This window comes from Falco peregrinus, chromosome 11, assembly GCF_023634155.1.
Source record: "Falco peregrinus isolate bFalPer1 chromosome 11, bFalPer1.pri, whole genome shotgun sequence".
In the NCBI taxonomy this organism is placed as follows: Eukaryota; Metazoa; Chordata; class Aves; order Falconiformes; family Falconidae; genus Falco; species Falco peregrinus.
The window spans coordinates 25,612,067-25,636,947 of record NC_073731.1 but is presented as its reverse complement, the minus strand read 5'-3'; the positions used below and the strand labels follow the sequence as shown (position 1 = coordinate 25,636,947).

The 24,881-nt window shown below is 39.3% G+C and overlaps 2 protein-coding genes across 6 annotated transcripts in view; one reads left to right on the top strand and one right to left on the bottom strand.

Annotated features, from left to right (window-relative positions):
- The window catches only part of RAB3GAP2 (RAB3 GTPase activating non-catalytic protein subunit 2), a 49,132-nt gene extending 26,598 nt beyond the window's left edge, over nucleotides 1–22,534 (top strand). For all 3 annotated transcript variants that reach the window (XM_055816277.1, XM_055816278.1, XM_055816276.1), the window contains exons 16-35: nucleotides 145–227; nucleotides 778–842; nucleotides 1,262–1,352; nucleotides 3,535–3,662; nucleotides 4,608–4,821; nucleotides 7,425–7,522; nucleotides 8,346–8,451; nucleotides 9,466–9,626; nucleotides 11,079–11,295; nucleotides 11,674–11,847; nucleotides 11,977–12,083; nucleotides 13,119–13,185; nucleotides 13,971–14,041; nucleotides 16,167–16,202; nucleotides 16,782–16,856; nucleotides 17,088–17,306; nucleotides 19,063–19,152; nucleotides 19,237–19,455; nucleotides 20,150–20,308; nucleotides 20,591–22,534. In XM_055816277.1, the coding sequence (XP_055672252.1) occupies nucleotides 145–227; nucleotides 778–842; nucleotides 1,262–1,352; nucleotides 3,535–3,662; nucleotides 4,608–4,821; nucleotides 7,425–7,522; nucleotides 8,346–8,451; nucleotides 9,466–9,626; nucleotides 11,079–11,295; nucleotides 11,674–11,847; nucleotides 11,977–12,083; nucleotides 13,119–13,185; nucleotides 13,971–14,041; nucleotides 16,167–16,202; nucleotides 16,782–16,856; nucleotides 17,088–17,306; nucleotides 19,063–19,152; nucleotides 19,237–19,455; nucleotides 20,150–20,308; nucleotides 20,591–20,737 (2,527 nt within the window). In that variant the 3' untranslated portion in view covers nucleotides 20,738–22,534. The remainder of the gene's footprint in view (nucleotides 1–144; nucleotides 228–777; nucleotides 843–1,261; nucleotides 1,353–3,534; nucleotides 3,663–4,607; nucleotides 4,822–7,424; nucleotides 7,523–8,345; nucleotides 8,452–9,465; nucleotides 9,627–11,078; nucleotides 11,296–11,673; nucleotides 11,848–11,976; nucleotides 12,084–13,118; nucleotides 13,186–13,970; nucleotides 14,042–16,166; nucleotides 16,203–16,781; nucleotides 16,857–17,087; nucleotides 17,307–19,062; nucleotides 19,153–19,236; nucleotides 19,456–20,149; nucleotides 20,309–20,590) is intronic.
- A 222-nt stretch (nucleotides 22,535–22,756) lies between these two features.
- IARS2 (isoleucyl-tRNA synthetase 2, mitochondrial) overlaps nucleotides 22,757–24,881 on the bottom strand; it is a 43,310-nt gene continuing 41,185 nt past the window's right edge. For all 3 annotated transcript variants that reach the window (XM_055816280.1, XM_055816281.1, XM_055816279.1), the window contains 4 exons: nucleotides 24,724–24,869; nucleotides 24,400–24,584; nucleotides 23,267–23,411; nucleotides 22,757–23,115 (listed from right to left, as the gene is read on the bottom strand). In XM_055816280.1, coding sequence (XP_055672255.1) covers nucleotides 22,964–23,115; nucleotides 23,267–23,411; nucleotides 24,400–24,584; nucleotides 24,724–24,869 — 628 coding nt within the window. In that variant the 3' untranslated portion in view covers nucleotides 22,757–22,963. The remainder of the gene's footprint in view (nucleotides 23,116–23,266; nucleotides 23,412–24,399; nucleotides 24,585–24,723; nucleotides 24,870–24,881) is intronic.

Genomic DNA, 24,881 nt, shown 5'->3' with positions numbered 1-24,881 from the left:
ATAGTCTTATTGTTTTGTATGCATTGACTTGATTTTTATTAATGTGATGTTACTTAAAAGTAACATACATGATTAAAGGGTTTTTTTTCAGAATCCTTCACTTTAGTTCTTTTCACTCATACAATTAAAATTATTTCCCTTCAGTGATAAGAAGAGTGAGCGAGCAAAGGATATGCATCTAGTGAAGAAGTTAAATGCTTTACTCAAAGCTAAAACCTCAGATCCAGGTAGGTTCTCTTGTATAATTTCTTAAGACGGTACGTTGTCAAGTGGTTCTTGTGTTATCTGACCTGTAAGGATGCAAACCCAGGTCTGATTGTGCTACGTTCCGACAGCTGTATGTGCTATGAATTACGATCTTTAGCTTGTTTTTTTTTTTAATAAACTACCAGATTAAATTTAATCTTGTGCAGGGATCCAGTATAAGCCTTGTCTGCCCTGTAAATCTTAACTAAACTATACTTTGAGTGCTTGCATGAAACACAGTGTGGTTGTGGTCAGTTATGCTGTGTAATGGAGTTCAGCATTTGACTCTATAGGTATCCTTCTTTCTGTCAGTAATACACATATCTTACAAAAGATGGATTTGGTTTAAGAGGTGGCACTTAGCTGTTATTTTGTTTCATTTTCCCCAAGCTTGTTTTATCAACTTCTCTAATAGTGTCTTCATCTCTATAGATGCACGTGGGTTCAAGCTACACTGTGGTGTGGGTTGACTGACTTTTCAGAATGAGTTTGAGAAATATGAATTGAAGTTGTGACTGTATTTCTTTGCAGATCTGATTGAAGCTGAAGCAAAGGAATTAATACTTGATATCAAATACCCTGCTACAAAGAAACAGGTGAATACGTAGAAGCTAGTATACTTCAATATTAGGGAAAAAATTGCATGATCAGATTAAGAGTGCTAAATCTTTTTAAGTCTTTCAAAGTACGTTACTTTTTCCTAGAATTACTTGGAGGAAATAATTGAGCTATTTTGTTCTGATGTGGGTTTTGTGGGTTTAATTTTTTTCTTTACCATTTATTAATTGGAATTAATTTTGACTTGTGACTTCCCCAAGGCATCTTCTGTGCTAAAAGTCAAAGTAATAACAAGAGAGCAGACCTTTCTGTAGGATCAAAGTATGCCACAAGTATATGTGAAGACAAAATATAGATGAAAAATCATTGTCGAAGTTGCGCTATTGTTGGCTTACCTTATATATTTTTACAGTGAAATTAAGTAAATGTTTAATTCTGTTGAACGTCTGCTTAACAGGCTCTGGAAAGTATACTGACAAGTGAACGTGTGCCGCTTTCATCTCTCACAAACATCACTCAGACATTAATGGATAATTTAAAAAAACAGGGTAGGTGGATATTTATTTTGTAAATATGGAGAGGCGTTTGCACCTTGTCTGCAGTGCTGTAAGACTATTGTAGAACTATTCTTTCCCATAAGACTAGACTTGGTCTGCTTAGTTTTGCTGCTACATACTATAGGATGTTGCTTCTACATTATTTATTTCTTTAAAATGCAGACTGCAAATAGCTTGCTAGTAAGTATGCTTTGCTATGCTTGCTATGTGCTTAGTAACTTGTGATTATATTTTAAAAAACAAACCCAAACCCCCAACAACCGGGCTTGGTACTTCAATCTAGTAAAAGTTTCCTTCAGAAAGAAGCTTTCACAGACTTCTGTCTGTAGATGTTTTAGTTTGTTCTCTCTCCAAGGAAGGCAGTAAGTATATGGTACTTTGGATCTGTGAATTTTAATGTACTGGAAGCACAAAATCCTTATTACTGAGGATGTGAGCTCTGGCCAGATGCCTGGTATCTTTTCTTGGGAAGCTTTGCTGAAGCTATATTTCATATGTTAGTAGAGATTTCGGAGCCAGTGTCAGGAAATGTCATTTCCCATTCAAAATCTTGTTGCTGAAAGTCTGCAAGATTGTTTCTTTGAAATTAGACACTTTGATCTTTTTAAAATTGGGAGAGCCGCCTTTGTGCTTGAGGTGACCACATTTGGGAGACCCAGCTGGGGACTGAGGAACGGAGAAGAAGGTGCCTCCCACTTCCTTTGCATGTGTTGGGACTTCTCAGCAGCGCAGCTGCTTTTTCTTTGTTTTGGTTATCACTGGATTTAATTCAGCTTGTTAGATGAGGCTTCAGCCATAGGAGTCAAGAAATCCCTACCACTGTTGTGTGGAAGTCCTGAATAAGCCATTTGTTAATTAGAAAGGCTGTGTCCCTTGTCGTGCCTCAGTGAGAATGTGACAACATATTTTTGTAGTTTCAGAGCCTTGAGAGGATCTCTTTCTTTCACTTGTATCAGTGGTGGGGTTTCTGTTACCATTTTCTTGAAGTAGATAGAGGAGGTTGAGAGCTTCACACGTGAGTTCTCTACCTAATTTTGGTCTGACATTCTAAATCACTAGCATTGTCCATTTATATTGGAACTCCTAAAAAACTGAAGAAAAATGGAAACGTGGCCTTTTACACTGAAGAGAGATTGACAGAACTGTATACCTACTGGGGTCTGTTCGTGTATTTTTAATCTTTAATCTCTTATTGTCATACATAACATTCTCTCCTCACAGTCATAAGAAAGAGAAACTTGGCTGATGTTCTGGCCTTCTAATTTCAGAACAGTAGTGGCGCATCCTTCCACTTGTGCTTAGTAGGTAAAAGATAACGTGAAGGAGATGCTGGGCTCTGAATGCTGTAGTTGCAAAGAAAAGGTCAAGTGACTGTGTGGCAAGCTCTGTGCATTTCTTTTCTGTTTTTAGGATTTTTAATAGCAACGTGTCAAAAGTATTTAAGGGTTTGTAGGGAGAAAATCATGTTTAGAAGCTGTTTCAGCTGAAGACGATATATTCAGAGATATCTTTTGTATAGAAAGGGCCTCTCAGGATCTCTAAAATACTTTCTTTTAAAATAAATAAGTTGGCATAGAGATTCTGTCAACGTTATGTTGTTGTTAGTTTCTTATATTCTGATTGTTTTAATTGTTCCTGAAATTTGAATGTCAATAGATACATGAAATTTCCGACTGAGATTGTAGAAATACAAAAGGCAGTGTCTTGCAGAGGTGAAACTGAATTCATTTCAGTAGATATTAAGCTCTCTTCTGATGCGAGGAATATGCTTAAAATACTGTAAGAATGAATAAAATATTGTAGTCTGGTATTCTTGATAAAAGAAAATATGTTTGAGACTTAATGTATTTCAGTTTTTGGCAATTTCTGGTTTGGCCTTAAACCAGGAAATTAGAATAGATTTGTCTTTTGTTCAGTTCCACATTGTCAACCTTCTTCAGTTAAAAAATGAGCCTGATATCTTTCTCTAATACTTCTCGGAAAAAATAATTCTTGTTTTATACTGCTGTGAATTAAATATAGTAATTGCAGGCAGCAGCGCATCAAAAAATTACATTGAGAGATGTAAGTCTCTGCAGTTGTAATAAAGGAGAAGTTTAATGCAGCTGTGAAGTATGTTTCACTATTCCGGGCTGTATATTCAAATTCAAATGAGGTTTCATTTTTTTCTCAGAGCTTGAGTGTGTGGATGAAGGACTACTGCAGTTCTGCGCAAACAAGTTAAAGCTGTTACATCTTTATGAACTAGTTAGCAAACTAAATTCCCAAAGCATACAGAAAGACACTCCACCCTCGGATAATGTGAGTAACTTCAAAATGCAATTGTCTTATAGAATCGAGTAATGATTTGGGCATAAAAATATGTTTTCAAGGCCTTGGATAAAATAAGGAGGTAAGCAAGTTACATGTTTTTGTGGCTTGGAACTTTTAGTGAAGTCATTGTTTTATAATGTGTTTTTTTTCCCCCGCTGTGTAATTCATCTACCTAATACTCTTTAGCAGTCACAGAGTTGAGACAGTTCAGTCCTTTATCCAAAGCATATTCTTACCTTTGTTTAGTTTTGGAGGGGTGTTTTGGGACCAGTAGAAATAACAAATTCTGATACTTACTTTTATAGCATCATAATTTGGTTTGCTTTTGATAATAATTTGTAGAACTGCTTATACATTTGTAAAAGCCATGTGGAGTGGTGTTATATAGGCTTGTTTGCTCGATGGATGATTGTTATGTTATCAGCAGGATCTAAATGTGGGAAATGCATTGGTTGAAGTCCTTAAATATGAAGCTAGTCAAGGTCTTCCTGTGAGCTGTATGAATAGCTGATTTTCATAATCATCATCACAGAACGGTTTGCTTGGGTTGGGAGGGACCTTAAAGATGATCTAGTTCCAACCCTCCTGCCATGCCAGGGACACCTTCCACCAGACCAGGCTGCTCAAAGACCTGTCCAGCCTGGCCTTGAACACCCCTGGGGATGGGGCATCCACAGCTGCTCTGGGCAACCTGTGCCAGTGTCTCAGCACCCTCACAGTGAAGGATTTCTTCTCGATACCTAATCTAAATCTGCCCTCTTTTGGTTTCGGTGGGTTTTTTTTTTTTTTTGAGATTATTTAATCTTTACTTTTTAAAGACATCTTTAATATTCAAAATGAAATATTTTGCCTCTTCTGACTTTTGCTGTAGTTTTTACTGTGTTTTTCAAAACATCTGTTTACTTGTGGATTTTTTTGGCTTTTGCCTTTAAGGACTTGGCTAAACTGCTTCGACTGGAAGAAAAAGATTTTCGTAGGCTTGAAACTTTACTGGAGAACTACAAGAAAGAAAACACACAAAGTACTGTTCAGTTTGCTGATGAGAAGGATGACTCACTGTCTGTGAAAATGTTCTTAGAATATTTGGAATATGAAAAGGACATGATTAATGTGAAAAATATGGAAGATGGAGAGTATGTGGCTTTAGGTAAGAGCTACCAAACTGTTTGTCATATAACTTGAAGACTGATTATAATCTAAGATGGTATAAATATTCTAGCCTTAATCTGGTTTACCTTGAAGTAGTATGTGACAGTGCTACTTCCAGACTCTCACCTTTAGTTATAGGTCTCTCTACCTAGATGGATATTAATACAAGTTGACTATAACTGTGGATATAACTACCCTAAAGTGATGTTACGACTGTTTATTTGTTTATGAATGCCACTAAGTTGGACAGTGATAACTAGATACTTCACAGAGCAGCTGTATTTTGCTGTTTCTGGGCTGACTTTACCCTCAGAGATGGGGGAGCTGACTAGAGGCAGCATAGGACCATTAGGTGACAGAGTAAGGATTCCACATTTGTTGAGCTGAGACTTTGGACAATGTTGATCTGAAATATTATGGATGGGGAGAGCGTGTGGGCTGTCTGTTGGGTTGTATGATGGGGTTACTGTCTGTAGTCTGCTATAGTTTGCAAATCTGTTCCAGACTGTCCCCTTGGACAAGGTCCCCTTGGAGAATAACTAGTGGAAGCCGCTTGAGCTAAATTTGTCTCAAAGGCACTGTCTTTCCAGAAGGTTTCTTTTCCAGGGAAATTTTGGTGTGAACACGGAATTCTGTGCATAGGTGTTGTATGGCCGTCGCTTTGTAGCCTCCTGCTTATTTTAGCTATAATTGTCAGACTTTCAGAGGAATTGGGATTGAAAAGTTAGGCAGAAGTTTGGCTTTCGTCTGTAAGAAGATGAAAGGCTGTTCTGAAGCAATCTTAGAATTTGCATTTTCTCTACCATAACAATATATTTAGTTTTAAGAACGGGGATAGAAGTACCGTGGTTCAGCCATGGTGCCTGTAGTGGGGGTTGGAGTAGCCACGGTGCCTGTCGCCAGGGTTGGAGCAGTTGTGGAGCCTGTCATGGTGTCAGATCCAGACACCTCTTCCCTTGAGGGTGTGGATTGTGTTGAGCAGGGCTCTCCTGCCGTGTGGCAGTGATTTGTGTGTCTCCAGAATTGACAGGGTGACAGCATACTTCTTCCCAGCTATTTTACTAGTTGTTCAGGATTCTGTGCTTGTTCAGAAGTGAAATTCCAAAACACTGGAGGTGACCACTGTCCTAAGCACTTGCCCACACTATCACTGCCCCCCCCCCCCCCCCCCGCCACTCTCACCTGTCCAGCCTCGATGCAGATCTCTGGGTGGTATTCTTAAACAGCTGTTTAACCCAAAGCAAGACCTGAAACACATTCAGGAGACATAGCAATAGAAACATGCTGGTTCAAGCATCCTGAAGATATTAAAAATTCTGAAGAGCTATTGTAATTAGCCTGGAGGAGATGGGAAAGGTGGAGGAAAGTAAAAGGTGTAATTATTGGTCGTTTCCAATAGATGGCTCCTGAAGTACAGAGATGATGGTCACGCTGAGTAGAAATACCAGAGCAGTTGTGCCACCAGCAATTTTACCATTTTTTAGGCCAGTGTTACAAAGTACCACAGAATAATAACCTTAACCCAGCCCCCAGAGGGGATAAACAGCACATCAGGGAACACGTACGGTAAGTAAGGTGTTAGATAATGCAACTCTTGAGAGCAAATAAATAACATTGTGACCAGCGACTATTAAACTAATATAATGAATGCTTAGAACAAATTTGTTTTAACACGCTCTGGTCAGATCTGTTATGTCAACCCATCGTGCCCCATATTGGGCACCAAAAAGGACTGTCATGGTTTAACCTGGCAGGTAGCTAAACACCACACAGCTCTTCGCTCTCTCCCCCTGGCCCCCAGTGGGATGGGAGAGAGAATCGGAAAAAAAAAAGTAGAATTCGTGGTTTGAGATAGACAGTTTAATAGGATAGACAAGGAAGGGAAAATAATAATAATGATAGTGATAAAAAATTAGAATATTCAAAACAAGTGATGCACAATGCAGTTGCTTACTACCCACTGGCCAGTACCCACCAACTGATGCCCAGCCAGTTCCTGAGAAATGGCCCCTGGCCAGCTTTCCCCCCAGTTTATATACTGAGCATGATGTCATATGGTATGGAATATCCCTCTGGCTAGTTCAGGTCAGCTGTCCTGCTCTGTCCCCTCCCAGCTTCTTGTGCTCCTCCAGCCTTCTTGCTGGTGGAGTGGTGTGAGAATCTGAACTAAGTGTAAACACTGCTTATTGTAAACACTGCTTAGTGTAAACACTGAACTTGGTGTAAACACTGCTTAGCAGCAGCAAAAACATCAGCGTGCTATCAACACTATTCCCATCCCAAATCCGAAACACAGCATGTACCCACTATGAGGAAGAAAATTAAATCTACCCCAGCTGAAACCAGGACATCCAAGCAGTACAATAATCTTTGTTTTGTTGTAAATTCATTTTCTATATGACTCCTTTATTGGTAGGAACACTTGTGTCCTTTGTAATGAACCTTCTCCACTAAGGGTAAACCATTAGGGCATCCTGGATGTAACTTGGTCCTTCGTGTTGCACTCAGTGGGACCTGATCAATAGATGATCTCCTGTGTAAGCGTACGGGAAGAGGCTGTGGCTTTATGTTGTTCATAATGTTGACTAATTTTTGCTTCAGGCAGCTTTTTCTTCTGGAAGTGTTTGTGTGGGGAGAGTTCCATAGAAGAAATGTGTCGTGCATTGGAATCAGCAGGTTTTAGCCCTCAGATCCTGTTGGTAAGATATTTATTACATACTTTAAAACTTTGATGTAGTATTTTGAAAACAAAACATTGAAAGGAAAAATTCTGAATGTTGATCTTTGGATTAATGCTGTGTTCAAATATCCCCATGTTTAGTTCTTTAGGTATTTGTGTCTGTATTTCCCACTAAAGAGATGCCAAAAAAAAAATCTAGTTGCAAATGTGGATATTCTAGTGGGAATTTCTAGATTATGCCTTTAGGACTACAAGTGTTAAAATTTTGCTGAAGTTTTCTTCTACAAAGAAGCAAAAATTATGAGAGTAGTTAATTTCAGGCACTGATACATTTGTTATAATTCCTTTTTGCAAGCAGGGAAGTTTAAAAGGAATTAAAAATAAATTTTTCAGAATCGCTAGTAGTGTTCAGACAATCATCTTGGTCTTTCAACTGCATGTAATTTGTGTTTTGCTACTCTTCTTCCATCCACTACAGTGGAAATACATATTTCAGTATTATTTGCTTGTATTAGGATTTTCAGGGGTAGTATTAATAACTTTTACTAAGCTGAGATTGGTAGCATACTGGTATTAGCTGGCTGTGCCTTCAGAAGAGGGTGTTTCTAAGGTATCTTTCTAAATGAAAGATACAGGTTGTATTGTTTCATTTCAAAGTCTTCATAGGGTGTCTTATGCAATATTTATATTCATATAGTAAGAGTTCATGGGTATAACATTTCTGCTCTCTGCCACAAAATTTTTTAGAGAAAGAAAGTGTTTATATTAGGTATGTTGCAATATTACAGTTTCATTCAATTGCTTTAATTCCATATTCTATTTTTTTTTTTTTTTTTTTGCAGTCACTCCTTCTCAATTTATGGCTTTCCAAGGAAAAAGATATTCTAGACAAACCAGATTCTGTCAGTTGCCTTCACACTATGCTGTCACTTCTGAGCAAAATGAAAGGTGAAATATGCATTTGGGACATGTAAACACAACTGATATTATTAGAAATCTGCTACTCTGACCAGCCTGTGTTACCATTTAGGGTTTCCTCCCCCCCCGACCCCCCCCCCCCCCCCCCAGTTATGTAACAGCTGCATGCTGCATGTTGATCAACTAACCAAAAATGCAATCAAAATCTGAAGAGCGTTACAATTAAAGGCTGCTTCATGCCATGTAGTTTCACTCTCCACTAAGCTGACAAAGCTCTTATTTGGCACCAGAAGGTGACTGTCCTTCCTCCCTTTTTCGGGTGTATATTTCTGCCCCCCCCCCCCCCCCCCCCCTTGTGCTGCCTGCCTCTCAGAAGTCGTTTGAGTTGCTGTAACTTTTTGAGACACCATTATTCTAGCAGCATTTGTATATTGAACATCTCTCTTACTTCAGGGGTGCTATATAAAGTCAACTTGTCATTATTTGGGGTAAGCTATGTAAGGAATAATTCCTGATTCTCCCACCTCACACAGAGGTGCTGTGGATATATCTGTGCCAGGTTCCCTTACGTCTAGTTCACCACAGGGCACCACTGTTGGCTTGAAACTGGAAGCATGATTAAGCTACTGCTGCTGTCTGAATAAATTAGTTTTGCTGAACATGAGGCAGCCTGAAGAGAGACGGCCTGAGGGCGTTGAATATGTGTGGCATCTAGAAATCACAAAAGGAGCTGTCTGCGTTGTGAAGTGTCATTTTGTAATATTCATTAGATCTAGTAAGCACGCAGCAGGTTTTGCTGCCGCGTGATTTAGATCTGTTGCCTGTTTCCTAAAAAGGAAACTTGGAGACAGAGTAATTCACATTATGCTCTTTATTCTAAATTTAATTTATAATCTAGAAATTGTATGCTACATATCTAGAAGAAGATAATGTAGAGTAATTGGAAATTGCTTCTAATAAAAGCTGTATTAATACAAGTGCTGCTTTACTAGTTTGAACACCCGGTGACCCAAGTTGGGTGTCCCACCCTCCCTTTCCCTCCAGTGGCTATAGACGAGTCCTGGGACACTCAGTCCATTTCCCCCTGGTGGCAGCAAATGCGAACGGCTTGTGTTCAGTCTGAAAATAACGCAGCTGCCTTGTTGTCCGCTCACGTTGGACATTCCATCACTGCACAGATCGTTGACAGTGTGACAGAGAAAAAGGTAAGTCATTTTGGATGCCCCCCTTCTGTTTTATTGACTGTGTCAGTTCCATGCAAATTGCTGTCTTTAACAAAATAACATCCTCAACATGGGCACAAGCATGCACCATCTGGTAAGCCTGAAAATTTGTATTTGAATTTGAAGAATATCATGCTGAGGCGAATGAATGATACATCATAATTGTTTACTAAACATATTTATATATGTCGTGGGAACTGTACAGTAAGCTTTTGTCTTGATAGCAAATGATGTTGACAAGCTTAAAGTCTACACAGTTCCCACGTGAATTTGAGAAGTCCACTGAACTTTGGATGTTAAACCTGTTTTAACATAGTTTTCAATATTTTTTTTTAAATACGCTGGTGAATTTTCTTAGCACTTATGTTACTATGTTTTCTTAAGGTGATGGGTGTTTGGTTCTCTCGGTAATAAGTATCTTCTTTACAAAGCTGTGATTGAGACTGTGAAACTGCAAGCAGCATTGCAATTCAAGATGGAAAAGGTTATTCCATTCCTACATAGCACTAGGCATATGTGTGTTTTTCTACTTGACTGAACAAATTAGATGGAGTTTAGGTGATGTTCAGTCTTGTAAGTAGACTGCCTTATAAATTGTAACTAGATTACTGGGAAGTGTTTTAGTATTTTATTGCAATTAACTATTGCAATTCTGTATATTAAAATAGTCAGCGTTGCCCAAATAGGATTGTTGGTATGTTGCAACATACTATGCTTTACCCATGGGCTCTCTCCTGTATCACCTTCTCTTCTGCTCTTAAAAGAATAAAGGAAGAGCTTTATTTCCCTCAAAAATTCCCTCCTCTAAAGCCATTTATTCTGCTGCCCCCCCCCCCCCCCCCTCCTTTGTCCTAAAGCCTAGAAATCTTAATAGCCAGGCTTCTGAGAACTCTAGAGTTTACTGCCTTGGTGCACAAAGCTAAAAATCTGATCTACACCCTACTAGAAAGATTCTTGGGCTTTCTGGCAGGGCATTTGCTGATAAATGTGGGAATTAGCAAAACAATGCACAGAACTGCCATGTGGTATGATCCAGTGTTTCTGGGTGCATGATATGTATTTTTTAATATGGTAGGTAATTGAAATGTAGGTGGATTAATGTGTATATAGTGAAGGATTTAAAATTAAATCGTTTTGAAGGGATTCTAACACACTTCTCAACTAAATATGAACTTAAAAATGGGACTATTAGATGACTTTTCAGGTCCTTTGTTTCCTTAGGCTTCTATTTAAGAATCTGTGCATCTTGTGAGCAATGTGGGATATTGATTGGTCGTTGCATAGTAGTTGATGTACATACTTTGAACTAAATTATTCTTTAAAATGCGGTAGCTCTTGGGATATAGCTTTCAATTTTAACACTATCCATTTTTTTTAAACAAAACTGTGCTACTTTAATTGAACAGACCTAAACCAGTTTGTATGTTCTGTTAGTTTTCCCAAATAATTGTAGGTTCGGACACGGAGTCCTGGGAAGCACTTTCCCTTGATACTGAGTATTGGAAACTTTTGCTGAAACAGTTAGAGGATTGTCTGATACTTCAAACACTACTGCATAGCAAAGTGAGCAGAAGGACAAAAAGAGTGTCGTCACTGCAGACTGAGCCTTTGGGCAGGCTTTCCGTGAAGAAGTTGCTTGAGGCTGGGAAAGGTACGTTTTTTTTTTCTCTTGGAAAGACGGGTGATTGTGTTTCTAGTAGACTTCTGAGCCATCCTTACCTACTTAATGATATACACTGCGCAGGAAATGGTTCTGCTCGTTACTTTTCTTAATTTAAAAACCAATGCAAACCACATAGAATACCGCTTTAAAGTGGTAAAAGGGTATTACTGTGAAGACTGCATTGTAAATGTCTGATCACTTGAATGGGAAGTTTTCTAATTGGTAGAGTTATTATGTAATTAATGGTAGTAGTTAAAACTTGTATCTCTTCTCTTGTCCTTTGATTCTGAATCATAAATCTTGTGGGACACATTGACTATACCTCATACTTTTTTTTTTTTTTCTTTCTGTTTTAAAATGGCCTAGGAGGTATTGCTGACACTGTAGCAAAGTGGGTTTTTAAGCAAGGCTTCAGCCCTCTTGTACTGAATTTGGCCCAGCACAAAACCAATACGGATCGTACTGATGAATCTGTAGAAATGCATACCCCTATCTTTTTTGAGGAACCAGAAGAAGATGCAGGCTTGGAAACAATCCTAGGTAAGGAAATAACACAAATTTTTCAAATTCTAAATGCCTGCAGAGATGTTTTAGTTGCTACTATTGTGAAGTGGCAGAAACCAGAGTGGGAAGAGGTCTGTCCCGTGACTTTAGATTTTCTTTTTCTAGAGCTGCTGCAACTAGCGTATCAGCAGTTTCCATGTAGTCTTGAAGTGGATGTACTCCATGCACACTGCTGTTGGGAATATGTGGTGCAGTGGAATAAGGACCCAGAGGTAAAAAAATTTAATTTGCGGGGAGTAATGGTTAAGACCGGCTTAACAGAAGCCGTTGCACAAGTTTGTAATAGTTCATAAAAACTTTCGTTAAGAAGACTGATTTTGAAGGCATACTAGTTACCGTTTGTTTGTGATAAGTGGCAAGCAGGAGCTGATTTGAGAAAATGAATGCAGGGCCTGCGGCTGAATGGCACCTCACGAAGGTGACATACAGGACTGTAAGTTCCTAAGCTACCAGATTCTCAAAACTGTAAATGTGGAAACTGCATTAAAATAAGCAGTGTGAAGAAGGGTTTTGACTGTATCTTGGGCAAGTACAGAACAGTTTAAGTACTGCAAAAATAGTGATGAACCTTTCTTCTTTTCTAGGTATGTTAAAACAGACCACAGAATACTAGATTTGTTAAACTAGAATCCATTCCATTTAAAGTAGAAAGAAGGATTTCTTGAATATTCTTAGATTCCCTGGCCACTGCTTGGAATTGTCATAGGAGAAAGAAAGAAAAATTTCTTTCTTCCACTGCTGTCCTGTAGCTTCTCTAATATTGGAGAACGTTGTCCAAAGTTCTGATGATGATAAAATTGAAATTAGCATTCCTTAGATTTCTGCAGCATAACACCTTGCTATAGAATAGAAGGTTCCTTTGAGATTGTGAAAAACGTACTCTATTATTATGAAATGGAGTAAAAATTAATCTTCCTAGCACAAATGGATTTTGTATTTGAAAAGCGACTGTAGTCAGTGGAGGTACCTTTCAGCGAGGAGTATGTTAGCAGAACATATACTAAAACAAAGCCATGAAAATGGTGCTGAAATCACAGTGTGTTTGTTACTTTGCCATGCGTGCGTATGTTTGTCACATAATAGCAGAAAAGATTGAAATATCAGAATAACTTACAAGTTTTGTAACTGTCAAAAAATCGTAGCTTTAAACTAATCTGCCTGGGCCCTTTAAGAATCAATAGTTTACATTTATACCAAGTTTTGAATAATCTATTAACTTGCTCTTTTACTTTTTTGTTTTACATAAGGAAGCATGTTTTCTCATTAGGTCCATAGATCATCTAAGATGCATTGTTAACGCTCACGTTCAGCATGGTAAGTATGAAGCTATTATTAAAAAATATCTTTGTTGAAATTGTAAACAACAGAATAAACGACTGTGTTCAACTAGTGTGAATGTATACAGTTCATAGGTAGTGATAGCCATTTTTTCTAAATAAACCCTAACCAAAACAAAAAAAACCCCAATCCCCAACTGCTGACATTCAAGCTTTTGTTTTTCATGTTGAAACGCTGTTTCCATCAGAACCATGAAAATAAGTTGGTGAGATAAAAGTTTTAATGTGTTTAAAACCATTTAAAATAAAATTGCTCTGAAACTATTTTTTTCTTGTATTTTAGTGACACGTGCTTCTTGCAATTACTCTTCATGCATTTCTTGATACTCTTGATTTTTGATGGATTTCTTGATACTTGATACTATTTTAGTGAATGTGATGACAATTGCCTTTTTTGTAGACTGTTTATGTGTACAAATAAGGTGCACTCTATGCGTAAACAACTAGTCTTAAACCTTCTTGCTTAGCACCAAAGTTTGTCCTACCTACAATGTTTAACCCAGTTTACATAATAATTTTAATCAGTGGTTCATCGCATTTCTGACTGTTATTTCATCACCGAGGTAGTCTCCCCCTGAGAAATCTGAAATCTAAAGTACCAAGTATAAAGCAGTGAGGATAACTTACAGTTCCTTCTTGTTTCGTTCACCATCTTTTTTTTAACTGCCCTCCCTGACTTAAAGAAACTTTGGCTTTTCACGCCATTGCTAGTAAGATCTCTTTTCTGTTCCTTTGGAGTTTACAAGCTTGCGATTGTTCTAGGTATTGCTCTGATGATGTGGAACACATTCATAGTAAAAAGGCTCTCTTCTGCTACGTATCTAATGGAAAAGGTGAGTGCAGTGTTGTGACAGTATTTTTGAGGCTGAATTTTTATAATTAACTGAAAAATTAAACTAGTATTTTTAAACAATTGTTTTAAAAAGTCTGGGATATCTCCGATTTAAGCGTCAAAAGCCTGCTTATTTCATTTGTTATGTAGCTAACTTGGAATTGATGAAGGAATGCATATTTTAAAATATCAAAAACTGGAATGATCAGCTATAGGCAGCTTTAAATCACAGCTAATCAGCACAGGCTGATGTATACTGAAGACGTGCAGTGTTAGCTTGTAGCTGCTAAAGAAAAAGTATTTGTGAAACAGTTTGAAACTGTGTATGTGTCTGTTTGTATCATTTTACATCAGAAAACAATAAATAAGTTAGTGTTTTCTTTGTGCCTCTTTCCTGCTAAGTTATTGCCATGAAAGTTTCTGGTTCCCACAAACAGCAGCTTTTCCTAATGTGGTCCAAGTTTTGCGTGTACGAGTGCTTGTTTTTCAAAAGGCAGAACATTTTGCGGATGTTGTGGAGCGTTTCTGTCACTACCTTTGTGTAAATCAGCTTCTGTTCTAGTTGGCAGCTTGTTTGCTGTGGGGTTTAGCAGTCTTCTGTCCCTGCTGAGCTTCAGGTTTTTTCACGCTTAGAAATACAGCATGGATCTATTTATGGGAAGTCAGTTCTGTTTAGGACTGGAAGACAGTTTATGAAGGAAGAGTACTGTCAGTAAGTGATAGATCTGTTTACATTGTGTAAGGGGAATCTGCCTGTTGGTTTGCTGGAGGCAGAGCAGCAGCCAAGTGTTTTTCAGTGTAGAAGTCCAGATGCAGAGAGAGAAGCATTGACAGTGATTTAACAGATGGGGGCACACCCCCCCCCCCCCCCCCCCCAACAAACAAACCAGCAAAGAAAACCCCACAAAACCCAGAAGAATTTGCTGTCTTGTCATCTTTTTTCCTTCTCCTTTGCTCCTCTCATCTTCTGCTTTTGCTTTTTGTTTAGCTCTATGAATTGGGAGACTGTCATCTTCCTCGTTCCTTTCAGCAAACAGGCTCAGTTGTAGTAGGTGTTTCTTCTGCAAAAACTCTTCCAGTTTTTCTGCATGCCTTTATGGAAATCCACCACCATTACTTCTGCCTAGATTAATACTCACAGGAGAAGAGACATAAAGGCTTTTATTAACTGTTTTTGCACACATCTGTTACCTTAAACAAATATCATGTAATAACAAATGTTGCTATCTTTTTTTAATCATTACTTATGTATGCTTGAAAGCTGGGAGTTAGTCCTTTGGGTTTGTGTCATAGAAGCAGTAGCACACTCACCAGCTTCTAGAAAAATAAAGTTTCCAAATCTGTCGGTACTCAGTCCCATAATGGACAGCTGAAAGTTGTCTTGAATTCAGACTTTGAAACAGGATGATGGATCACTTGAATTGGAGTTTAAATAATCCTGTAACTCAGGACCCTGGAATCTCACTTCAGCTGTTGTTTAGACTCTGCCATGCTGTTGTAATTATTTTATTTTTTTGTGCTATGGAAGAGAGAACTTCCACTTACGTGTATGTGCTTTGTCGTGTGCAGCACGTGATGCAATTTACAGAAATCGGACCTCCTAGTAACATTCCTAAACAGGGGATGATTGAGGTGTGTCTTCTGAAGAATTCAGACAGGCAAAGCATGGAAACCCCTTTAGAACTTTGTTATTAGACCTTCTCTATCTCAATGAAAAGCGCTGGAGCATTCACTTTCCTTTTCTTCTTCCCTTGTTCCCTAGTGTGTGTTTCTAATATCACAGAGCTAGAGCCATGTAATACCAAGTGTATTATAGAAATCACTGGGAATTTTTTAGCTGCCTTTGAGATTTGAATTGAGGACGTCGGGGACTTATTTCTAATCCTGGACTTCAAGAGGGATGAATCAAGTATGGGCATCAGCAGTGTGCATTTCTGAGTTGTATGATCTGTCTCAAATCTTTTGCTGAAAGCAAGCTATGCAGTGTGTCACATTATGTAGCTGTAATGAACTATTTTCCCCCTCTGAATTAGAAAAATAGTAATAAAGGGTTAAAACATGGGGTAACGGTTACCTTATGATGAAAATTATTTAATTGTGCTGAATTATTATGTTTTATTAAACAGGTTGGAAAAGCTCCAAAGGACAGATTGTGCAGACGGGCAAGTAATACTACTTTTGTCTAAATGGAAGGAAAGAAATAAAAATGCCTTAATTTTAATACTGGTTTGTGATTTATTTCTGGAAGTTTCAAAAAAATTCAAAATACAGCCCTAGAGAAAATGTTACACATTTTAAGAAATGTAAATTAATCTTTATCTGACTAAGCAAATTAGAACAGTAGTATAACTTCAAATATTATAGAAGATAAGATTTCAGACTATAACATGACAAACTACTGTTAGTTTTCATGCGTAATTTCATTAGTTACTTTTTTTTTTTTTTTGGAAGACACCCAGTGTGCTCAGAAAATGAAATTTACTAGACGTGATTACTTGAGGAATTCAGTCTTCTTTAGAGATACAGTATTATAAATGGCTACATTTAGCTTTATTCCTATTTTTTCCCATTATTTCTAATTAGTTGTACTTCAGCAAATATTTGTTTACCTTTAAATAGAATAGGTTAATAAATTGAGCTTAATGTGTTTTATGTCAACAACTCTTCTCAAACATACAGAGCTAATAAAAGCCTGTTTCAATTCCAACTGAAACGATTTAAACCATACTCTTTGTTAACAGGACGTAGGTATGGGTGACACAGCGATGACAGCTTTTCTCGGCTGCTGTTCAGATCTTCTTCAAACATTGCTGGAGGTAAATTTTTATTTTTCCTGTAGCAGGTAAGGAACTTCACATTTAAAGAATATTGTTATACAAATTTCTGCACTGTTCAATTCAGACAAATGGGAATGAACTTCTAGTCGACGTGAAATTTTCTTCTTAATTTCGCTCCAGAGAAGTTGTGATTAAAGCAGTGTCTTTTGCATAGAAGGCCGATACAGAGGACACTTTGCATGTGACTACTTTTCTGCGTTGCTCTGGCAGGCTGATGTTAGCAGCGACGAAATGCAGGCTCCTGTCTTAGATACCGAAGATGCTTGGGTGTCGGTAGAAGGACCAGTATCGATCGTAGAGCTAGCCCTTGAGCAGAAACGCATTCACTACCCACTTGCTGAACACCAGTTTGTGTTATGTACTATCTTGTATGCCATCATGAGGTTTTCTCTGAAGAGTGTGAAGCCTCTTTCGCTGTTTGATAGCAAGGTATGTCTTTTGAAAGCATACATCTTAATATTGCTATCCTTCCTCTTGCTATCTATAATACATGCTAGCGTTCGCTCTATTAATAGTTCATGCACAACTGTCTGAAAGACATTAGTTCACTGTGGTGCATTAATGAAGTTGTCTCCAGAATTCAGGCTGAGACCCAAACTTGGTGCCTTTCCTTATGAATAAAAGATTTGTAGTGACCTCAGATGCATGAAAATCCGCTCCTTAATAATTAGCTGGCCTGAAAATACTGCTTCCTAAGAACACTGGGTGACTGTTTTTTTCTGGTGACTTTGAGAAGTGCCAGATCAGTCAAAACGTAACATTTCTGACCTTAAATATATATGTTAGTGTCGCTCTTGTATCTGTTATTGCTGGTGATTATTCCAGAATTCTGAGCATCTCAAAGAGAATAAGCAGCTTGTCATTTAGTGCATATAAACCACTTTTTAAATGCAGTGACCTTGTTTTTAATATTCATTACAATATATCTCCAGGAAAGCTTGACCCTGATACAAAGCAGGTACCACAGACTGAGCTTTCCTCCTCCTAGCCTTACCACACTACAATTTAAAGAAAAAAACAACAACAAAACAAAACCCACAGAGTACTGGTACAGACTTTCATTTAATTCCTGCTGTGGAAAAGATGATTTAGTCCTGCAATACTGTGCGGATTTCTTCTTAATGATTTACTGGAATATTAGAAGTGCAGAATATTACTCTGCTTTTGCCATAGGTTCTTGTCTGTGTGCAAGCTCTGATGAAGCAGTTGGGTCTGGTTTCAGCATTTTACCATAGATCAAATTCCATTGGTTTTATGCGCTTTTTTTTTTGCTTATCTGTTAGCAGAAAGCATTATACTACCTCTTGTCATTTAAGAATGCATACTACATCTCAGGAGTGAAATTAGATCCTGGTCCTGTGCCTCCTTTCTTTTACATACAACTCTTATTCTCAGCTGCTGCCTTTTTGCCTTCACTCACTCAAGATTTCCATTTGTTCTGTGAGCTTTATGAGACAATTTCTAGCAGGTCTTTAGAGAATCTTGGCTGATGGCTGAAAAAAGGGTTAAAAGTTCTGAAGGCCATTTATTACCTTATTTCTGACAAGGCAAGTCATTGTCTAGACTTACACGTTCATCACTGTCTTTTAACACAGGCGCTTTTTCGGTCCCAGTTTCCCTACCCCCTGCCTCAGTACGGAGCAGGAGTGCCAGAGATGCTTGGCATTGCACATGGCACTGCTGCAGCGTGATGGGCTGAAACAAGGGCTACCACGTGCCATCACTCAGGGCTTTACCTGAAATTTGATTCGTCTGGAGCTCCAAGAGACCATAAGATTCCTTACGGGTGTCAACTACACCAGTAGGGAACAGATGAAATGCATTTTTCTATCAGCTAGTTTCCATTTCTCTCTACATATTATGCTTGGTATGTTGGTCGAGAGCCAGGGACCGGGAAATAACATCCAAACTTCAGCTCCTGCTGGTAGTATATATCAGCTACCTGTAGTAGGCAGGCAGTCCGAAGTTTGAAAGCAAATCCTCGACATATTATGATTGCACGAACAAAAGTTTGGTTTTGTCCTGTAGCTTTAACTTACAATATTCATTTTTATCCTCGGAGAGAAATAGAAGATGCAGTACAAATTAAATGTAAAAAAATAAGTAGGCTTCTTAGCATTGGATCAAAATGGATTACTTGCATTCCCCTGTATCTCTGAGGCCTGTCTTTGTTTCTCAATTTTAGGGCAAAAATGCATTTTTCAAAGACCTTACTTCAATTCAGCTGCTACCTAGTGGTGATATGGATCCAAATGTGTTATCCCTACGACAACACGTAGGTATAAGTTTTGTACTGAAAGTTCTTAAACTTCTAAAATTTCGAATAATACTGAAGTAACCTGCAATTTTTGCTTCCAAGTTCTTGGTCAAAGTTGTGAGTGCAGTGGTTCAGACACTATGTTCATCACAAAAGGCCAAAGAAGTCTCAGAAGAGGAACTGTTTCCTTTTGAAAAGGGGAAGAATTGGCCAACTTTGGCTGTGGACCTTGCTCAGTATCTTCAAGTCTCTGAGGATGTGGTCAAAAGGCATTATGTCTGTGAGCTGTATAGTTATGGGATGGATCATCTTGGGGAAGAGGTAATAACAGCTTTTAACGATTTTAAGTCGATAACAGCATTATGTCAGATACTCTGCTAAAATTACTTTTTTCACTTACTTAAGATGCCTGGAAGGTTTAGGCAAGTATTATCAGGCTCAAAAAATCCCTAGGCTGAAAGAGCCAGGCTGGAAAAATACTTTTTCAAGACTGATAATTATCTTCATTTTATTTCCCAGCAAGAATCTGTGTATAGCAACTAGCAGAAACACGACAGGGAGTTATACTACTGGTCTAAACCAGTATGGCTTTCCTTAGAAATTTGACTATATTTGATAGTTTCAGGAATCTGCTTTTTTTTTTGCAGATTTTTTTTTTTTTGTTAATCTGTTATTTTAGGAAAAGTTTACCAGTCCTTGGACAAGAAAATCCTTCCCTTTCTTGAGGGGGGAAGCAAACAAGAGATTATATGGAAGTTAGGAATATGTTGTTGAACTTAACATATGTTGTAAAACCTGTCTCTTGTTCCTGCCCATTGCTGTGTACGGAGTAATTCTCTGCCTTTGTTCACACTTCTGCTGTTACGAAGCTTTTAGTAATGTGCTTTATTACAGTAACAGGTTACACAAGAAACAGCCTCCAAACTATTTGTCCTTTTAGTATTGAGAAGCTTCTTTTGATACAGCTTCTCCCTGTTTTTCTACTCTCTACTTCTCCCTGGTTTTCTGTTTTCAGGCCTACCTTCAGGTGGCTGACAAAGAAGTGCTTGCATCCCAGCTGCTTATACTGGCTGGACAGAGACTGGCCTTTGCTTTACTTCATGTGCAGACGAAGGATGGTACGGAACTCCTTGCCAGGCTTCCTCCAACACTGTGCACTTGGCTCAAAGCTATGGTAAGTTAAGCTCGATTTAGGAAAACGGGTTGATTTTCAGAAGCTTCTGTTTCCCAAGACAGAGATGACAGCTGAAGGGCCCTTTCTTACTAACGGAAACAAGATTTTGTTCTCATTTTTCCTGGTGGTAGTTCTGTTTCATGAAGGATAGAACACTTTCAGGGGTCAAAACATCAGCTTGAGTTGATAAACCTTAGTAATCTGTTTTATACAAGCTCAGGAGGATTTATATGCAGATGATCAGCTGTAACATTGCTCCGATTTGTTTATTCTTTTATATAGAACCACCGGGAACTTCAAAACGCAGAAGTGCCAATTGCAGTAACAGCCAAACTCATCAGCAAAGTCATGGAGCACCTACCGGAGAACCACGGGCAGTATAACCTGGCCTTGAACCTGACAGAGGCGGTAGAAGCCATCTCACAGTAGTGACGCTTTCGGTTGGCGCGGTTCTGCTGTGTAGCGGTGTAATGCGTGATTTCACACGACTGAGGCTGAACTTGCACTGAAAGAAACTTCTTCTGTGTGGCTCTTGTTTAACAACGAAAAGAACAATGCATCCCATCCCAGAATTTCAGAAGGTAATTTTAAATTGGAGTATATTTTAAATTCTGCGCTAGTACAGAGATGTTTAGTTTCTAGTACACTTGTTAGCATCTGAAATGCTTTGTTATTTATTTCTGACTTGAGTGCTTTTTGCGGTAGTCTATCTAAATTGGATATATTTGACAGCAGTTTTAGTCCGTTTACAAAATCACATCTTGTGAAATTCTGTATTTCATGCTGGCAGTAACTGCTGCAGTTTCAATGTTCCATGTATGATTTATTTTTCCAAACGAGCTGTAGAATTACACCCGAGGAATAATAATAATAATAATCATGATAAAAAGGAGTCTCTGAAGTTACCATGTAAAGCCAATACTGCTTTTTCAGAAGCTAGAGCTGGTGTTGGGCTCGTGCCTTGTAACTGCATTGTAGGTGACGATGACAGCTGCACTAGACAGGGTGAAACGTGCTGGGGCCTTACGCACAGGGAGAACAGCCCGCGCTAGAAACAGCTGGGAAGGAGAATCCAGTTCTCCAGACACAAATACGGACTCCTCTCGCAGGCCAGGTCTCCCCCAGTATTGTCTCTTAAGGTGCTGGGCTTCAGCTAGAACTGGATTTTCATCTCTCTCCTTTATTATTAACCTCTGCTGAGTTTAAGTAGGTCAAGGAACGTCTTACTGGAAGATTGTTCCCCCATCTTATCGCTGTAGAAGATGCAGTATGCTATAGATCTCTGCACATGTTAACTCGTAGTCAAAACCTGCTTTAAGTAGTTGACCCAACTTCACTGAAGATCTCTAGTACCGAGTACACTTTAGCCTTAAAAACCCTTTTATTTACAGTACCTACAGGGAATCATATAGTGAGTATCCTCACTATTGCGGTGGTATTAAACATGATTATCTTGCATCAGTTAGTACTGTTTACTGTCTACCTAAAGGAAGCCAGGAGAGAAAAATGAAATTGGTGTACACTTTTTGGAGTCAGCTGAAATTCCTAAGTCCATCGTGTAACCTGCTCCTCTTGCATTAGACATAAGAAACAAAGTATTCCGCCTTGCTGGAGACAGAATTTGTTCTTACCTTTCTGAAGTATGTGCTGCTGTCATCTAAGGGTTAGACTCCCCCTAAAAACCAAACTGTTATGTAGGTGGCTTGTTCAACCAGCCTCCTTCACCTATTTGGCATTGCCAGTTCCTAATTACTGCACTTTAAAATGTAGCTGTTGAAGGCTTCTTGAAGTTTTGATACTACACGAGATCATAGTAAAGAAAAGTAAGCGGCCAGCCCTGGTCTATGTTTTAGGTACTTCTGTAGTGACTGCCCTAACTGAGGTTAAAACAGCTGTAGGGGAGAAATGCAAGGCAAGATTATACAGGAGACTTTACCTCCTTGCCTGACAGCACTTCAGACTTCTGCAGAAAGGAGTACGCTAGAGATTCAGTCATCATGAAACCCAGGGAAAACCAAAACTGTTTCTTAGTTGCATTACACTCCTGCATCCTGGGAGAGCTGTGGAAAGGATTTTACTGTAAGTGAGTATCATGTCAGAGCTGACCCACTACACCAATCAAATCTGTAATGTATTGTAAGTAATATTCTGTATATAGTGCTATTTTGTGTCTAATTTGCTGTGGATTTGTGTAAATTGATTAATAAAATTTGAGGTTTCATTGTCTCTTCCTTCCTTTTAGGGAATGGTGGTCACTACCTTTTCTTCTTCTGTTCTGTTTTACAAGAGGAGCAGGCACTCCAGGGTAGAGAGGGACTGGTTCTCTGGGGTCCAGAGAAGCACCTGCTGGCAGTATAGAAATTAAACAACAGCTGTTTTACTGTGCAGTTCCACTTCAAGGGAAGTAAACTTTGAAAGAACACAGGCTGCTAAACCCAAGTAAACGGGTTATTTTGAACGACCCTTTTTATTAAGCTGAAAAGTGATATACACAGGTAGGTATATATACATAAGGTTCCCCCCAAACCAGCAGAAAACTCAGCCGGGGCTTAAGCATTTGGTTCTACAGGTTGCAGCACAGAGACCTTCTGGTTAGCCACCGCTCTGGTATACTACTCGAGACTTTGGAACAGCTTGTGCAGAAGCTTTTCATCTTCACGTGCTGCCTTTTCCAGCAATGACTTTCAGGCACCGTGGGCAGGGAGTGCTTGAGGAAGCGGAAGTGTATCTCCTGCAGCGAGGGCATTTTGCTTTGGCAGCGGGTAGGGCTATAACTTTATACGACGATTCTTCACGGATATCACCACCTGTTAAAGAAAGCGTTATTGCTGAGAGCGGTGTTCACTTCATGTGTATAGTAGTCAACTCGTAGGTGTAGGTGTAGTTAGCAAAGCATGGTGTAGTGCAGAGAAGTACCACCTGCTTAGCGTAGTAGCGTGCCTGGGGTAGTTCTCTTACCTTCCAAGTTTATGAGGAAGGTCCCTTTGATGATGTTTGCATCTGCAGGTGTTTCTTTAGGCAGCTCGCTCAGCAGGGTTGTCTGGGAAGCCATCATTATTTCATTCAGCTGTGAAACACTAGAAGTTTCTTCAGCCTGCAGTGCCTAGGGAAGAGGGTTAATTTTCAAACTTGCAACCTGGTTTTGTTCCTTGACATCCCTCCCATAGAAAATACTAAAGCAAAAGTAGAACCACTGTATGTGGTTGCCACAGCTGTCACAAGGAACACAAGTTTGCTTACGCACACCTGTGCCTGTGTGTGTGTAAATATATGCATATATACAGCTCTGTGTACATCCAGCATCAAAACTGGGGTCCGCTGCTGCAAGCTCTAAAATACTCCGGTCTTCAAAACAGATGCTAAGACACCGGTTCCTAGTCAGCGTGGGTGATTTGAACCACGAGCCTAATTCACTTACTCCTGCCAAGAGGAAGAGTCCAGACTGGAACTACAGCATCTAAGGGTCCCTCTGCAGAAATTTTCAAGTTACTTTGACCCCCAGAGGAAGAAAGCCCATTACTTTGGAAAGTATCGCCGGCGGCACTACAACAGGCGTTCTCAAGGAGTGCAGAGCTGGCAGTCACTACTAGCGTAGTCCAGGGGTCAGCACGGGGTCCGGTACCATCTAACACGTTAGGAAGCTGGATGACGGGGCAGAGCGTACCCTTAGCAAGTCTGCTGATGACACGGTGCTTGGAAAAGTGCCTGACGCAGCTGAAGGCTGCGCTCTTTCTCGGGCTGGAGAAATGGGCTAGCAGCAATCTCCTGAAGTTCAGCAAAGGAAACTGGTGCTCAGTGACAGGAGCCAACAGACAGAAATGGAAAGAGGAAATTCCAGGGAAACACAAACCCGCTTTTTTTACTCTGAGGGGGGTCAAGCACTGCCACAGGCTGTGAAGCCTCCACCCTCCAGTATTCAAAACCCAACTGCGCAGCTGCTCAAGCTGACCCTGCCTGGGCTACACCATCACCAGCCATCCCTTCCAGCCTCAACTATTCTGCGATTTCCTGGCAAGTAACAAAGCAGAAGAAAGTTTACAGAAATTAGTATTTTTTGCACAGACAACACTATTCTTAGTTGCATCTTTTACCTCCATTAACTCAAACAGCAATCCGGGCTCAATTACAATAACGACTTCATATTCCAAAGCATTCTTGCCGGAGATGGACCCAAGGAAAGAGTCTCTCATTGCACATGCACCTTCTATTGCTTCCTCAATGCCGGGCTTCTTCCATGTTGAGCTTGCATTAATCCAGCCAGTACGAAACACACCCTCTGAGCAAACAAAAGAGTTTTTAATTTAGTGTCTCTCTATTCATAAAACCCAATGGTGTACCTCTGCACTTGCATTCTTTCTAACTGTGTAATTAAACAGTGCACTAGAAGAATTGCTTAGAAATTATACGTGCTTTACCTTTCTTATAAGGGAGGTGCTGGAAAACCTCCTCTGCCAAGTGAGGAAGAATTGGTGCAAAGGATCGGACCACGACATCTAAAGTCTCTGCTAGCACAGTTTGGCACGAGCGCCGCTTAGGATCTTTTTCCTCTTCACAATAGAGCCTGCAAGACAGA